At 40.2% G+C, this 15,968-nt stretch overlaps 1 protein-coding gene across 2 annotated transcripts in view; it reads left to right on the plus strand.

Moving 5' to 3' along the window:
* Positions 1 to 15,748, plus strand: part of CACNA2D3 (calcium voltage-gated channel auxiliary subunit alpha2delta 3) — an 828,419-nt gene extending 812,671 nt beyond the window's left edge. For both annotated transcript variants that reach the window (XM_063114014.1, XM_063114015.1), the window contains 3 exons: positions 12,490 to 12,602; positions 12,821 to 12,903; positions 15,442 to 15,748. In XM_063114014.1, the coding sequence (XP_062970084.1) occupies positions 12,490 to 12,602; positions 12,821 to 12,903; positions 15,442 to 15,534 (289 nt within the window). In that variant the 3' untranslated portion in view covers positions 15,535 to 15,748. The remainder of the gene's footprint in view (positions 1 to 12,489; positions 12,603 to 12,820; positions 12,904 to 15,441) is intronic.
* Positions 15,749 to 15,968: the final 220 nt, after the last annotated feature.

Here is a 15,968-nt window from a genome sequence, read left to right on the forward strand (position 1 = left end):
CAAAAAAAAAAGAAAGAAAAGAAAAGAAAAAAACAACTTTAAAAGCTAAAATAATAGCCAAGTTTTGAAAATATCTTTTGTTTTCAGCTCTTTTGTGAGTCCCTTCCTCTGGGATAAGAAAAGAAACTGGATCCCTCTTGCTTTTCATTCTATGAGGCTTTCTCCTCCATATTTCAAACACTAAATACCATTCCTTACCACCTGCCTCGGGTTGACAATGCCAAAGAACTTCCCGCCCAAGTTGTTTTAAAGCTCTGGGTCCCACAAATCCTCAGTGGGCTGAGAAGGAGTGGAAGTCATTATGATGGTTCTTATTGATGTATTCTGTCTACAATATAATAAATACCACCCCAGGACGCTGTGCCCTGTAGACAAAGCATCATTCCGGCTTTTTGTGTTCTCTCCCCATCAGTAAGTCACAAAGTAAATGCCATAATGTGTCCATTGTATGCATTTTTGAATAAATAAGTATGACAAAGAGAATATGCTAGTCGCATTTAATCTTAGCACTTAACTGAAAACACAGCACATTTCCCACGCTAATGTAATGGAGCAAGAGAGGCCTATACCAGTATGGTTCTTGGCAGGCCACCGAGGTACACCTGGTGGGAGCTATTCTTATAGTTTCTAGGGCTCATCTCCCTAAAGCTTAAGTTTTCCAACTACAGGGTGATCAGACAGTGTAATGGCCATCCTATGGAATTTAGCAGCTTATCACCTAATAGCCTTTCATCTACAAGTAACAGAAGGCTCAACTCATGTCAGCTTAAACAATAAAGGGAAAAGCTGAGGTGTAGACTTCAGGTAAGGCTTACTCTAATTTTCCAAAGGTTTTCTCTATGCATTTCCCAGCAAGCATTTCTATTCTTGAGCACAGGAGTCTGAAAGCTTCCTTGTTCTCATGTGTTAGGAGTAAAGATAAGAGTTCTAGGTTTCAGTCTGATTGGAATCACAGGTTCAATGCAAATCTCTGAGCCCATTGCTTTCTCCAGGGGAAGGAATTATACCAATCAGATTAGGTTCAGATGAAGTGCCTGGACAGGGCTAGCTCTTCAGAAGCACCTGGGCTGCCTGGAGGAAGGGTGGATTCCTGAACAATGATAGGGTGTTGGTACCAAAAGAAGAGAGATTGGATATCAAAGGGAAACTTCTGTAGATGGTTGGGCAGGGCCTTCTCTTTTCCTGAAATCAACCAAAGGCGAAGAGGTTCTACACTTTGCAGAGCTATGAGAATAAACAAAAATTCTGGGCTGCTTAAACCTTGTACGATGTTCTGTAAAATTCTTTTGCTGGGGATATTGTGCTACTTTGAATTACATTTTTATCTTTTACTCTTTTTCTATTGTCGTTTAATAAGCTTTAGTACTGAGCTGATGTGTAGTCAACGAAAATAAAGGAGGTTTGTGCCTTGCTCTCAGAAGTCTAGTAGGGGGATGTAATTACCAAAGTTAAAAAATAAAATAGCTGTCTGGCTGGTTATCTGTAGAAGGATAGAGGAAGGTAAGACACTACCTAGCTTATCCGCTGTGTTATGTTGAGAAATAAATCAATTCCTACCGTCATCAACTGAAAGAATAAGCTGCATGGAGAGGCCCATGGTGGGCCAGCATGCTTGATGGCTAATCAACTCCTGAAATTGGAAGCATCTACCCTCATGACTTAATCTGAGCTCCTACTGGGAAACCGTTGTTTGTTCTCTTTGTTTTGTTCATGGATTCTTGATGTGTATGTCCTGATCCACCCATCTGACACTCACTGAGTCCTTTTCTTGAACCTCACTTTAGCTGCTCTATAGGATAACTCTACATGTGTTCCCCTGGGTTCCCAGAAGAGAATTTTCTACATGCTCCAAAGCTTACAGTTTTCAGATCATCCTTAATGCAGCCCAGAGTGTTGGTGTCTGTCCTTTCAGCCATTTCCAGACTGGTGGTACAAGGGTGGTAAAATAGCTACAAGCATTTAATGCCACATACATATAGAAGTGTATGTATTTTATATGGACGATACAGGTTTGACAACATGTCATGGAAGAATGAAGGAAAACATACTTCTCTCTGTGAGGGAGAGCTTTATGGAGAAAGTAACATTTAATAAGTGTTTTAGATCTGAACTGGTGTTCTCCAAGGGTATGGGAAGAGATGGCTTCAACTCTCAGAGCCTTGCTGTTCCCTGAACCAGCAGTATCAGCATTACCTGGGAGCAGGTGAGAAAAGCAGAATCACAGGCCCCACTCTAGACTCCACTGAACAGCATCTGCATTTCAATAAGACCTTCAGGTCATTTTTAAGCATGTTAAGTTTGAGAAGCAGGATTCTAGACTGGTACGTCTCAGACTTGGCAGCATGCTGAAGTCAGTTAAGAAACTTTTGAAAAATAGGATGCTTTGGTCCTTCCTCCAATGATTCTAATGTAATTTTAGGTGTGGCCTAAGCATCAGGTGGCAAAAACAAAGCAAAACAAAGCAAAAAGTTTCCCAGATGATTAAAATGAGCAGCCAAGCCCGAGAAATGGAGCTCTGCTTGGGCCTCGGCACCATGGAGAAGCAGTATGGTGCATTCAAGGACTCACGGCTCAGGCAGCAACCCTGGATGCTGGGAAAGAAGGTGGCTTAGGCGCTGGGGCCATCCTGCATGTCAGGCTGGAGGGAGAGCCAGATGCATGGTAAAGGGCTCTGTTTGCTCCACTTAGTGCAGACCACTGGGTAGATGCAGGGGGGGGGGGGGGCACGGAGGGGAAGAAGGTGTAAAAAGAGGGATGGAGTGATCAGCCTTGCACTTGGGAAGAATCACACCTCCTCAAGAATGGGCCATTTGGAAGGTATGCTGAAAATGATGCAGGTTGGCAAGGCTGGCTACATAATTTGCCCAGCCCTGTGTAAAATGAAAATGTGGGCTGATTGTTCAAAAAGTGGGAAAAAAATGTCATTAACGGTACTAAAATGTAAAACTTCTTGCTTCTTTCTGTGGCCTCTCTTGACCTGTCATGATATTTTTCATTTGCTATGTAGCATTGTGCGCCATCAGAGGGCTGCTCACTGGGTAAGCACAGGCGCTCGCTGGCACCCAGGGCTGGCCCCTCTTACCCGGTGGGGTGCGTGGCTCTGTCGGGGTCAGGTTCTCCCTCTCATGATCCGCTGGACTGAGGCACCATGTCCTGGGTGGGGGAGGGGACTCAATCTCCCCTTCCTAGGGGCTCACCACCCCTGCTTATGATGGACAGCTGATCCCCAAGGGGTTTCCGACTTCACACCAGGAAATACTTGGTACCTGAATCAAGTGTATAAATAAATAGTATGGGGGCTGGGGGCAGGGGCATGTTTTAGGTAACTGTGAATACTTCCTTTGTTCAAGGACTTAATTATCCTTCTTTCCTCTGGTTAATTGCATAGGCTGGCACTTGCAGAACAGGGATTCATGATAGAGGGGAGAGTGAGCCTTCCTGCCTTCCTCTGACTCTAATTAGACTGCTCGGAGTGTTTTATCCTGAAGCATGATGCTAAATTTGATTCACAAACAAGTGCCTATTTCTATTCTTTGAAGGTTTGTTTTCAGGGATGGGAACTGGCTCAGAGTTCCACTTCTGTAGAGATGCCTTACATGAACACATTTACTGGGAGGACATGAACTGGATGTCAGGTGGGGAGCTCCTTGTGGTCCCAGATTTAGGGGAAGACACAGTGACACTAAGCACTGCAGGTTCAAGAAAGAACAGCCATTTAGCTGGCACTGAGTTAGAGTTGGAAATCCCCCCACTCCCATTCCAAATCTTATTTGGGTTAGAAAATGGATCTACCATTAGTCTACCATGTGAAGACAGGTGAGGGTCCTAACAGGAGCATCAGTGTTCATGGAAAGAGGTATTTCCATTCAGGGGGTGCATTTTCCTGCTGGGAGTCAGATGGGCTGCAGGGGATGCTCCCAGACACCCTCTTCTACATTTGGGGGTTGCCTGAAAGAAAAGAAGTCCAGCATTGGGAGACAGCAGATGTACTAGTGTTCTTGTGTTTACCTGGGCAGGGGAGAGAGGGCAAGAGTGGAGCAGGGGCAGCACTGAAGTGGCCTATGGCTAGGCCAGGGGTTGGGGACATTATGGAAGATAGCTGTCCTTGCACAATCTTGCTTAAAACCCACAAGAGGGCTGCCTCTAGGTGAAGTCCACCTCATGGCTAGAGACTGTGGAGTAACTTCTGATGGTAGGAGCTGGATGGGTGGTCAAGTTGGGGCCATTTTGAGGAGCTCTAGGTCCTCTGAAGAATCCATGATGACCTCAGAAGAGAGCCAGTGTTTGGATGCTGAGCTACCCAGCGGGCACCCAAGGCCAACTGGTGTAAGCAAGCAAGCTGTGGTGAGAGAATTGCACCATGACTGGGTGAACAGAAAATGCTTGCCTCCCGGCTGCTCTGTCTTCCTGATCCCGAACTACTGAGGAAGCTAGAAACTAGAAGCTTAGAGCAAGGACAGTGTAGAGCTTTGAACTGTATGTGAAATTAGAGTATTGAACTAGTGTCCTTTATGATTAATCTAAAGTAGTCAGAAAGCTATGGAATCTGTACAAGATACCATTGAGAGATGAGAAACCAGGAATCCAACACAGTAGAGATGAAAACAGAGACAGAAAGGAAAGGAGAAAGGAAGGAAAGGAAAGAAAGAGAAAGAAAGAAAAAAAGTTTTATGTTTCTGTTTCTAGTAAGCTGGGACAAGTCAATAAGCTTGTCCCTTGCATTCCTGGATTAAGCCTCGCTGGAGCATGCTGTGTTTCTCCTTCAGTGTCCTGCTGAACAATTTAAGATTGTTGCATCAGTAATCATAAGGAGAGATTATTTGTACGTATTTTTCATGTATTCTTGGTTACATTTCATATCAGCGTTCTTCATAAAAGGAATTTGAAAGATTTCCTTCTTTCCCTGTGCTCTATAATAGTTTAAATATTTTAGAATTACATTTGCCTTGGCATGCTAAAATGATTCACCTGTGAAATTACCGGACCTGCTGCTTTTGGGGATGAGCAGGTGAGGCAATGCTATTCATTCTTTTACCTTGTTTGGACTGAGTGTGGGGAAGGCCGGCCCTCTCCTTTTCAGCTCCCCCATGCCATTAGATAGCATGGCTATAGAGTTATGCTAGAACACATCCTCAATATTTAATTTTTAGCTTAAATTTAAATAGTCTCCAAATGTTTGCTCTTCACAACTTATGGGCCTGGGTCAGTCTAGGGCATTTTGGTGCATACTGGGGATTGGGGTGCAGGTAGGAGACACAGAGTATCTTCACACCTTTAAGGAGAATAGGATCTTGTTGGAGATCCACAGTTACATACCCAACTCAACCAGAGAACAGTACCATACAGCACAGGGTCTGTGCCAAATCCAAGTAGTTCCCTATGACATACTCGTTGTCCTTTATTTTATCTTTGGATAAAATCTGGAAAATCTATAAAGGGTGAAAATCTATAAAGGGTGAAAGACTTCAGTCTAGGTTCACAGTGCTTTAAGATTCTATCCTTCCCAATTATTTTTCAAGCCACAATTCTATACCCATTATTGAAAGACAAGCCAACCAAGTTCTCCAAATGTGCAATCCGTGGTCCTCTGGGAATCTTATCCTGGGGTTCCTCCCCGTCCTGCGGAGCATTAGGGAAGCACATGATTGCTTGCTTTCGTCATTTGGTCAGCAAAGCCCCTCTCAGAAGATAGCATGCGGCAAATAGTCTCTCTTGTCAGGGAGGCTGTCTTGAAATCGCATCATCTTTTCCCCTCTGGTTCTTTCTCAGTCTGTAGTGAATGGGAAAGAGAGGACTGGGTTATTTCAGTTCCGGCAATGGACACATCAAAATTGCTTCCCTCTTCCCGACTCCTTTTCCCTTGAGGACCTAATTTATTTCACTCATTTTGACCTATCCCTGCTTAAAAATGACTGCTGCGATTCTCTGTTGAGGCATTTTGCTCCTCGCCTTTCTTGGCCCCCAGGCAAACCCACCCGGCCACAGCTCCTCTGCGCTATGATGTCAGCTTGGCTGCTGGGCCCAGCTGGATGGAGGTGTGTTTTATGAAGTTCAACCCTGCACCCTGGACCATAAATACACATTGTACACATAAATGTACAGCTAACATTGCCCAGGCCCCTCGGAAGCACCATGTTAATAAGCAGACAGTAAGTCTTTAAAATATGGAAAAGCAGTTAATCTTTCCGCTGGCAAATCCTTTGTAGGGGGTGGTTTTCCTCTGCTTCAGTGTAACTGCATGCAGGGCTTTTCATCTCCTAGGGCCTATGAAAGAAAAAAGGGAAGTTTGCTGTGAGCTTCATGGTAAATGTGTTAAAAACGATATCTTGCATTTGTTGTCATTAAGAGTCTGTATCAAGTGATTGCTCTGGATCTACCCTCAAAGAACTTGAGCACTAGTAATCCCATGCAAGACAGGAAGTCTGCTGACTGGTAGTAGAGCCACACAAGCAAGCCTGTGTTCCACAGGTTTGGAGCTCTGCCCCAGTTACTCTAGGAATTTACTCAGCCTCTTGTTTCCCCATCTGTAAAATGGGCATAATTTTGTCCTGTTCATATGGCTGCTGTAAGAGTTTATTTATCCTCTTTGAATTCTAGTTTTCTCTTTTGTAACATGAGAAAATCGATACCCCTTGCCCCTAACATAACACTCCATTTTATAAATCCACGAATACATTCTCCTTATAAAGAACTTCACTGTTACAGATAACATTCAAGTCTCCCTTGAGAATCATTCCCCAACATAATCCATCCACCAGAGATAACCACTTTGTTCATTTGGTGTATAACCTTCCTCACTTTTATCTGTACATTTCATGCATTATATATAGAGAAAGAACCTATAGAAACTTTTCTCATTTTGTGCTCAATTTATGCATAGACGCCAAGTACTTATCAGGCAAGTTATTCTAGAGGCCACAGAACCAAAAGACTCACAGACAAATATAAGATGCCCAAATCACGTGGCTTATCAAATTAGTTGAAAGCATACATCTAAAAGCAAAGGAGGAAAAAAGGGGTGGCAGGACCTCACTGCCTGTACTTGTGTCATGAAATGTTCAAGTATTCTCCTCTTCTCTCTCCCACCTTTCCTTCCTTTCCCTTCCCTTGAGTTCACTTCCCCCCACCCTGTCCTGCTCTCTCTCCCACTGATGGTGTGGCTGAGGGACCAGACTTGAGGCTGGGGATGGGGGCTCAGCAGTCAGAAGATGCTTGGAGCAGATACACATTTGCTTTCCAGGAGGGATGCCAGGGCAAGTTTATAGTTTGCCTGTAACCTGCTGAGCAGCCATGGCATTTATCTGTGTGTCTCAGAAAGAGAATAGGTGTCACCAGTGAGTTAATTTAAGGGTGACATAGATGAGAGCTATCAGTTTGGAGAGGACAGGGTCTGTGCCTTGTGAGTTCAATTTATTTAATACCATCTGGTCCTTCCATTCCTTCTCTTCTATAGGAAGAGTCTTTGTGTGTTTATCCTTTTCTATTTGTGTTCAACCACATACATTCTACTTTCTTTTTATTCTATGTCTAACATGAGCCATGGGCCACTTATTTATTTGCTGTCTATACCTAATGCATCTAGATTTTATTCACCCATTTATTTTTCTGGTTCTCTATAGCAGGATTAGATATTCTTAAGTGAACATTCCTAAATATACTTAAATACTAATACTTTATAGTTTTACAATATTATTTCCCCACTTACTATATCTTGAATATTCTTTCATGACAGTAAATAGAGATCCATTTACTCTTTTATGTGATGCCAAATAGACCATAGAATAGACAGACTATTGCTTACTTAATTGTTCTCCTGTTAATGGTCATTCAGGTGGGTTTTCTTTTTTTCCTTACAATAAACAGTGCTACCAAGAACATCTTTATACATGACTTCTTAGGTTCCTGAACAGGATTTTCTCCTATTGAGAAGTAAAACTACTGGGAAAAAATAGGATCTAAATGATTTCCACTGTAATAATAACAACTTTCCTCCTAGTAACTATAAAAGTTCACTTTCCCACCAGCTACATAGAACAGTATTCACTTTTTCAGACTTTCTCCATTACGTGATATTACCACAGATTTTAATTTTTGGCAGCCTTTTAGGGAAAATTGCATTTCATTGTTTTCATTTTATTTTAATTTGTATTTCTTTAATTTTTAGTAAGATTGAGTCCCTTTATACATATCTGTGGTCCACCTGTGCTTCCTCTTCTGTGAATTGTCTTCTGGGTTTTGACATAGGGTCGGAGAAGCACCTTCCCTTCCCTTTTTATAAAACCCATTTTTTTATAACTGTCCAGATTATTCTTTACATTTACTCTTTTGAAAGAATCTTAGAATTATCGCTCAAATTCTGTCAAATATCCTATTGAGATTTTGATTGAGATTGCTTTGAATTAAAAGGTCAATTAAGGGAGAAAGGACATCTTTAAAATATAAGTTATTTCTTTCCACAACCATTGTACTTCCCTCCAATTTTTAAGTTGTATTTTTATGTTCCTCAGTCAAGTTGCATCATTTTCTTTATAAAGGCATGTAGTTTACTAGATTTATTCTGGGGCATTTTAGAGTGATTATTGATACTATCAGTGGTTCTTTATTTCATAAATATTTTTCATCAGCTTTTTCCTGCCAGAGTCAGTCTGTGGCTTTATACGCTGATTATGCAACTAATCAGCTTGCTGAGTTCTTTCGTTAGCTCTCATAGTTGGTCAGTGGGTTCATGTGGGCTTTCTGGGAGCACAGCCATATCTGTTCTTGGGTGACTTGGTGTAGTACTCACCTGGGGTAGGTTCTTAGTGAGCGGTTCGGTTTTGTTCATGCCATTTGGTCTGCTCATGTTTTTTATAGCTTGTCCACATGTAGATAATTTATGCTTCATACCCAAAGCTGTGTTTTCTGTACATTTTCCAATTATTTGCAATGGTATAGATAGCAGTCACCAAAAATGTCTAAAATGCCTCTGTATCTTTCAGGTTTTAATGTTGCTTTGTGACTTCTTTCTTGATCAGGAGTGCCAAAAGTTGATTTATTTCAGTATTCTTTTAAACCAGTGTTTGATTCCGTTGATTTTCTTCATTTTATTCTGCTGCTTTTATCTTTACAAATTCTGTTGAGGGTTCAACAAATATTTACTGGAAATCTGCTCTTTCCCAGGCACTACCGTAGGTGCTTGGAGATAACATAACTGCGGGCAGTCAGATGCAGCCTTGTGCCCATAGAAACTACACTCTAGTGTGAGCGGCAGATGGTGGCCAAGTGGGCAGGAAGGGGAGGCAGAGGGACTGAGAAGTGGTGAGGACATTGATGTCCCTGGCAAGATCTGATTCAGGTGGAGTGGTAAGGCCTGTAGTCTTGGAGTGGATTCGTGAAAGAAGGGGAGGGACGAAGGAGAGAGAGAGAAACAGAGGGATTGCAGATCATTTTCAGGGGGAGTTGGATTATAAAGGAGGAGAGAGAAACAGGAGAGTAGCTGAGGGTAAGGTCGAGGGAGAGTTTGTTTTTCCCGAGATGGGAACTGTGACAGCATGTTTGTCACCTGAAGGGAGGGACTGTGAAACTATTTGTGCAGTGGCCAGCCATCTCTCCTCTTCTGGCAGTCACATCCTTGCAGAAGCCTGAGGGGTGGGCTTTGGAGAGGGGCATCACTACTCAATCCAGTGTACAAGGAAGACCATGGATAGGAACACAGGTACAGGTTTATGTTCTAGTTTTTCCATCTTCTTGATTTGCAAATTTAGTTCAGTTATTTGAAATCTTTATTTTTTTCCAAGAAAAATATTTCAAGTCACCCTGCATAAATTTGAGTCTGGGCTGTTCTCAAATTCTAAAGGATTTATGAAATATGTTTTTTAACTTTTAATTTTTACTGTTTATATTTTTTAGCTATTAATTTGTAATTGTAGTCTACCATAAAAGAAAAATATGTAATTGATACTTTCTGCTTTTTGATATGTGCTGCAGTTCCCTGTGTTTGAAAATAACTTATATTCTGTGTTGTTGAGGTCTAAAGAGTTTTTGATCCATATTTTTAATAGATCATGTTTTCATCAATCCCTTTTGGTATTTCTCTCAGTTTGTATACTATGGTCATTATGTACACAAAGATTCATATCATATTTTGCTAGTGGATTATACTGTTTTTCAATATGAACTATTTTATTTATTATTTTAATGATTTTTACTCTGAATCTTTGTATAATAATATTACTAAACCTGTTCCTTTTTTATTACTAGCATTTTAGGATATATTTTTTCTTCCTCTCATGTCTTCTCTAGTGTCTGTGGCAAATAGCATAATGCTGGTATTTTTTGTGAACCCAATTTGAGAATCTCTGCCTTTTAATAGGTGAATCTAACAACCATGTATATTGTGATTGGTAGTAATTTTAGGCTTGTACTGGCAGCTGTGTGTGTGTGTATTTAATTTATCATACTGTCTTTGGTTAATCAGGTTTTCATTTTTCAGTAATTATTCCAAAATTCTAAAACACAACTTTCTGCAAGTATCTATAGGCACTTAGAATCTGTTTTCCTCTGGACACTGACATACCTTTGATTTCCTTTGTTCCATTCCCTCAAAACTTTAAACGTGTTGCTCTGTTTCTTCACCTTTAGAGCTCCCATTGAGAAATTGGTTTCATTCGCATTCCTTTTTAAGTAATTTGTTTCTAGGGAAACTTTTAGGATTGGTCTTAAGCTTTGATAACCTGAAATTTCATTCAAGCTTGAGTAGGGCCTTCGAAGAAAAAAAATAGGATTTAGGATTTTTTTTTTAATCCAGAAGGTATTTTCTCCCTTTGGATCATCTATTTCATAGTTTCATCTCTTTTTCCTTTATTTCTCATGTGGTAGATTCATTTGGCTTCATCTTCTAGTCAACTATTTGTTCTTCAGAGAGTTCTTGGTTTCATACTTTTCTTTGAGACTCTGTTAACCTACCTCTGATGTGTAAATCTCTGGTTCTCTGAGGAGAGCTGTCTCGGGTAGCATACCTTATGCTGGTAAGCAGAATCCATTACAAAGAGGCCAACTACTAGAGCTATGTCCTAGCCTAGGTGAGAAGGGATCTAGTACTAAAGGGGAAAGGTAAGGCAGAGATATTTTTAAAATTCTAAATATACCAAAACAGTTAGCAAGGTTGAATTTTTTTTTTTCAATCCAGGTGTAGTTCTTGGAGAAGGGTGAAAGGACAGAGAGTAGGTGCCCCAGAGATGGTGGTGTAGGCTCTGAGGAAACATCTTTGAGCACTGGCATGCCCTGTTTCCTGCTATGGATGCAGAAAATAAACATAACTGAAGGGTATTAGGTGGATGGATTGGCACTGGGGCTGTATAGAAAGGAAGCCAGTTGTACTGTAATCTCAGAGGCATTCCTGGATAATTCAACATTTGAGGTGGTAACAGGTAAAAAATAAAATGAAATAATAAAGGGGTCTTTTCCCCTTCTTTATAATTTTCCATAAAGCAGAAGGATTTTTTTCTTATTGCATGATTTTAGTTCTTCATGGTGATACACTAGAGAATAGAACAAATTTGTTGAGAGAAAGATGAGTGAAGGTAAAATTACAGAGAAACTGACAACTTTGTTAGGTTAAAATCTGTTTCATCTGACTACACTGAAGTTAATAAAATATCAGGAGAAATTATGTGACAGGGAACTATGCCTGGGTCTACATTTTTGGCTAAACTGTTGGCTCTGGAAGAATATGGGTTTTTGATCCCTGATTTGTTCCTCCAAGGAGTCAGTAGTAGTGCCTGTTAAACGATCATTCTTATGTTGGTGTGACTTTGTCACTTCACTGCATTAGCAATGTGACAAGAAGGTGCCATCACTCTTCCTTCATTTGGACTAGCTGTGCTGATGGATCCTGAAGATCAGAATTGCTGTGTGGCCTGAGCTCGGTACAGAACTTGGACTCTGAGAAAGGTGGAACCTTTTAAATGACTAGCATTAATTTCATTCAAAACATGGTTCCTCTTTTCTAGGCAGACATTGTACAAAGTGGCACAGGGACAGGTGTAGGAAGTTCACCACTTCATTTGTCGTCAGTATGATGTGGTTTCAGTCTATTTTTAAGGAGGACGAGAGAAAACTCCATCTAAAGGAACATCACACGCAACTTGGGATAGTGTTTAGACTCTGGGAGAAAGAAACTAGACTCAGAAAAACCTCACCTCTAAAACCTTGGAAACAGAGGTGATTTAGCCAACTCTGACTCTTCTGTTTTGCACATATAAAATTCCAGTCTTTCCAAGGTGAGTTGTATGAGCTGCGTGTGGCTGTAGCTGTTTTCCTAGTGAAGCCGGGTATTTTTAACTGAAGCGTCTCACGGAAGCAGACAATTTTGAGTAGTAAAGCAGACTCTGAAACGTGTTTTACAAAATACTGTAGTAGTTACCACCCGGGGGAAAGTTTTCCTCATAGCTCTTTAATTAAGGGATGGTAGATGACCCCTCACTGTCTTGCTGCCTCTTGTTCCAACAGGTCCTTTGTCATCCAGCAAATCCCAAGCAGCAATCTGTTCATGGTGGTAGTGGACAGCAGCTGCCTCTGTGAGTCCGTGGCCCCCATCACCATGGCACCCATTGAAATCAGGTATATCCTTTTGTGCGGAGGTCCAGCCCCTACTGCTGAAACTGGTAAGGGGGGTCAACAGTAAGGAACCCTGGGGGAGAAATATTAGAGAGGGAAAAATTACATCCTTTCCCCTGTTGGAGAGAGAGAGGTTGTTAAGGGAGTTTAGTGCCAAGTTTTGACCTCTGAAACATGGAATAGGAAAAGTGATCCTTGGAAACGTGCCTTAACTACAGTCAACATAATGAATCCCTTAAGTGTGAACGTTTAAAGGCCCAGAAGATCAGGAGGCGTCCAGAATCTTGTCATGGCTTCCATCCTGAGGTAAGTCTGAGAACTGTTCCTGTTCTCTTTTCTCATCAGATTCACAATGAGAATTGCACGGTGGTCAAAGAAATACAGCTGAAAAGTTTACTCATGAGAAAATATTCCCTTTCAGGAAACTAAATGGAAGATACAAAAAGGCTAATGGTCCTCTACTTTCAGCTCCTCAATGTCTTCTTATTTAGTCGGTGCATAATAGTCTTTCCCTGTTATACTCATATATATCTTTTAAAAATTTTTGCTATTTTCCCTATTATAGATGTACTGTAATTTTATCACATACAATGTGACTCTGACCACCTTAGTCACTTATTTTAAATTAAAGTTAAAATTATTTTTCCCTGCTTATTTTTACACAGCCTTTTAATTACAAGAAATTCACTTAATGCCAAAATGGCAATAATAATATCAGATAAAGAGTCACAATTTATGAAGGTGGAATGATAAACCTCTAAACCCCCTAAAGTCACAAGTATAAAGACATTCCATTTATAGTTAAGGTGATGGTCAGAGGAAGATTAAGATTAATACTGTGAAAGGTGAGCTTATCACAGATATAGGTGATTTATAAGAGAATACCTCCTATAATGCTCTAGGCAAAAAAAAATTATTTTTAATCTGGAAAAATAATACACATTGGAAAATTAACTCCCTACCCCCTTTCCCCCCTCCCCCCCCACACAGTGCAAAAAATGGAAAACTTGCCTAGACCAATTACTATAGGGAGATTAGGAAGATATCTACTCTGGAAAATACCACCAGAGCCAGCTAAGTGTTAATCTCACCTTTATATAGCAAATAATTTTAATGTTGTTCAAACTATCCATGTCCTAGAACATACAAGGGTTCTTCAAAATGTTCATGGAAAAATGGAATTAAAAGATAATACAAATCTTTCCATGAAGTTTTTGAAGAGCTCTCATATGTTAAAGTCAGTATTGTACCAATAAGAACTAGGAATTTATTAAGAATGTTTGCTTCTGTACTCAAAAGGTAGTTCAATTGCAATGTATTATATAAAAATATACTGAAAAGGCCTTTGATAAAATTCAATGATCATCTCTAATAAAAGCTCCATGAAAAAATGCAAATAAAAACAATAGTCCAAGAACACTAAAATCACTTTAACTAAAGCCAGGAACTGCATACTTAGACAACTAAGTCATTAGAGTAAAAACTACTAGAGTTAATAAGATCATTTGTTTCGGTAACTGAATATAAGATAAACATACAAAAATTGGTAGTTTTTCTTTAAGTTTCTATAACTAGTGAGGTGAGGTCAATGGAACAGAATTAAAAATTTTATATACGACAAAGGCTCAATTCAAATGGAAGAATATAGATTAAACTTACATAGTAAAATAATAGCCTCATAAGAAATTCTAAGGATTGGAGAGAACTTCCAATTCAAAACCAGAAAGCTATAGAAGAAAAACAGATTTATGTAACTATAAAAAGATTATAACTTTTCTATGGAAAAAGATAACTTAAATGCAGTAGCCAGTTTGTGAACTTGAAAAAATATTTATAAATCAAATAATAAAGATCTTTTAAATTGATGTCAGCAGTCACATGTAAAAATAATCTGGGCGGAGCCCGTGGCGCACTCGGGAGAGTGCAGCGCTGGGAGCGCAGCGATGCTCCCGCCGCGGGTTCAGGTCCTATATAGGTATGGCCTGTGGGTGTACTCACTGGCTGCGTGCGGGTCACGAAAAAGACAAAAAAAATAAAAAATAAAAAATAAAAGAATCCAAGAACATGAAAGGTACAAGTCATTGGGTAATCAGGAAGTACAGGTAATGATGAAATATCTAACTATAGCCATCAAAGGCAAGAATACCCTTTCACTCTGCAGCCTCATTCCTGGGCATCTTATCATAGGCAGGGGCAAGAGCAAATATCGCTGGCTGACACAGACCTAAACTCAGCACTATTTGTAGCAGTAAAGAACAGATGAGAAAATAAACGCCCATCAGTAAGAAAATAGCTAAGTAAAAACAGAACTAGAATTATGGATTTGGAGAAATTACCTTCAGTTAGTGGATAAGAAGCATGCTGGAGAAAGGAGTAAATAATATGATTTCATTTTTGTAAAACAGGGCCTCCCTCCCCTCAAATAAGAAGAAAGAAGTCACACACAAAACCTTCCATAGCCACGTCTCTGAAATGATTGGGACCCTGAGATGGACCCTTTTACTTACATTCTGACAAGGAAAAATTAGAAGACCAATATTTTGCCTTTATAATATGATCAAAGCAGACACCTCTACCAACAGCCCTTTATCTCTTGAATGCTCTACATGATGATATGCAAAGAGTAATTTAGAATATTTTATGCATTGACAACAGAAATCAGAGATTCTCTTCTCTAACTTGATAAAGTTTAGACAGATCCATATCCCCACATGATCTAGATCCCAGAAGACTTTGTTCTTATACTGGAAAAGGGAGAGAGGTTGGGGAATCAATCTGGCTTGAAAAAATTAAGGCACTGTGGGAGCCATTTCTGCCCTAACCACACCCTGCCTTTCCCCGTAGGAGAATGCACGGGAGTGTGGGGGTGCGCTGAGTCTCCAGGCCGAAGCAGTCCTCCTCCTGCTTCCTCTGCTTTTGATGCTCTTCTCAAGGTGACACTGACTGAGATGTTCTCTTGGCATGCTAAATCATGGATAAACTGTGAACCAAAATATGGTGCAACATAGGAAACATGAAGTATAGTCCAACCATCAGCATCTCATGATTTTAAACTGTGTGTGATATAACCTCTTAAAGATATGTTGACAAAAAAAGTTATCTTTTTATTTTGCCACTCATGCAAATGTGAGTTTGCCACATGATAATCACCCTTCATCAGAAATGGGACTGCAAGTGGTAGGCAGTGTCCCTTCTGCTTGAAACCCATTGAAACTAATTTAAAACTGTGTACTTTTTAAATAAAGTATATTAAAATCATAATCTCCTTGTTTGGATTTTATCATCACTTTGTTACTGAGAGTACAGACTAAAAAATAATTCATGCGGAAAAAGTCACCCCTTCCAGAAACCAGTAAAGGATGGTTGTTGGG

The sequence above is a fragment of the Cynocephalus volans genome, chromosome 11 (genome assembly GCF_027409185.1).
Source record: "Cynocephalus volans isolate mCynVol1 chromosome 11, mCynVol1.pri, whole genome shotgun sequence".
NCBI lineage: Eukaryota > Metazoa > Chordata > Mammalia > Dermoptera > Cynocephalidae > Cynocephalus > Cynocephalus volans.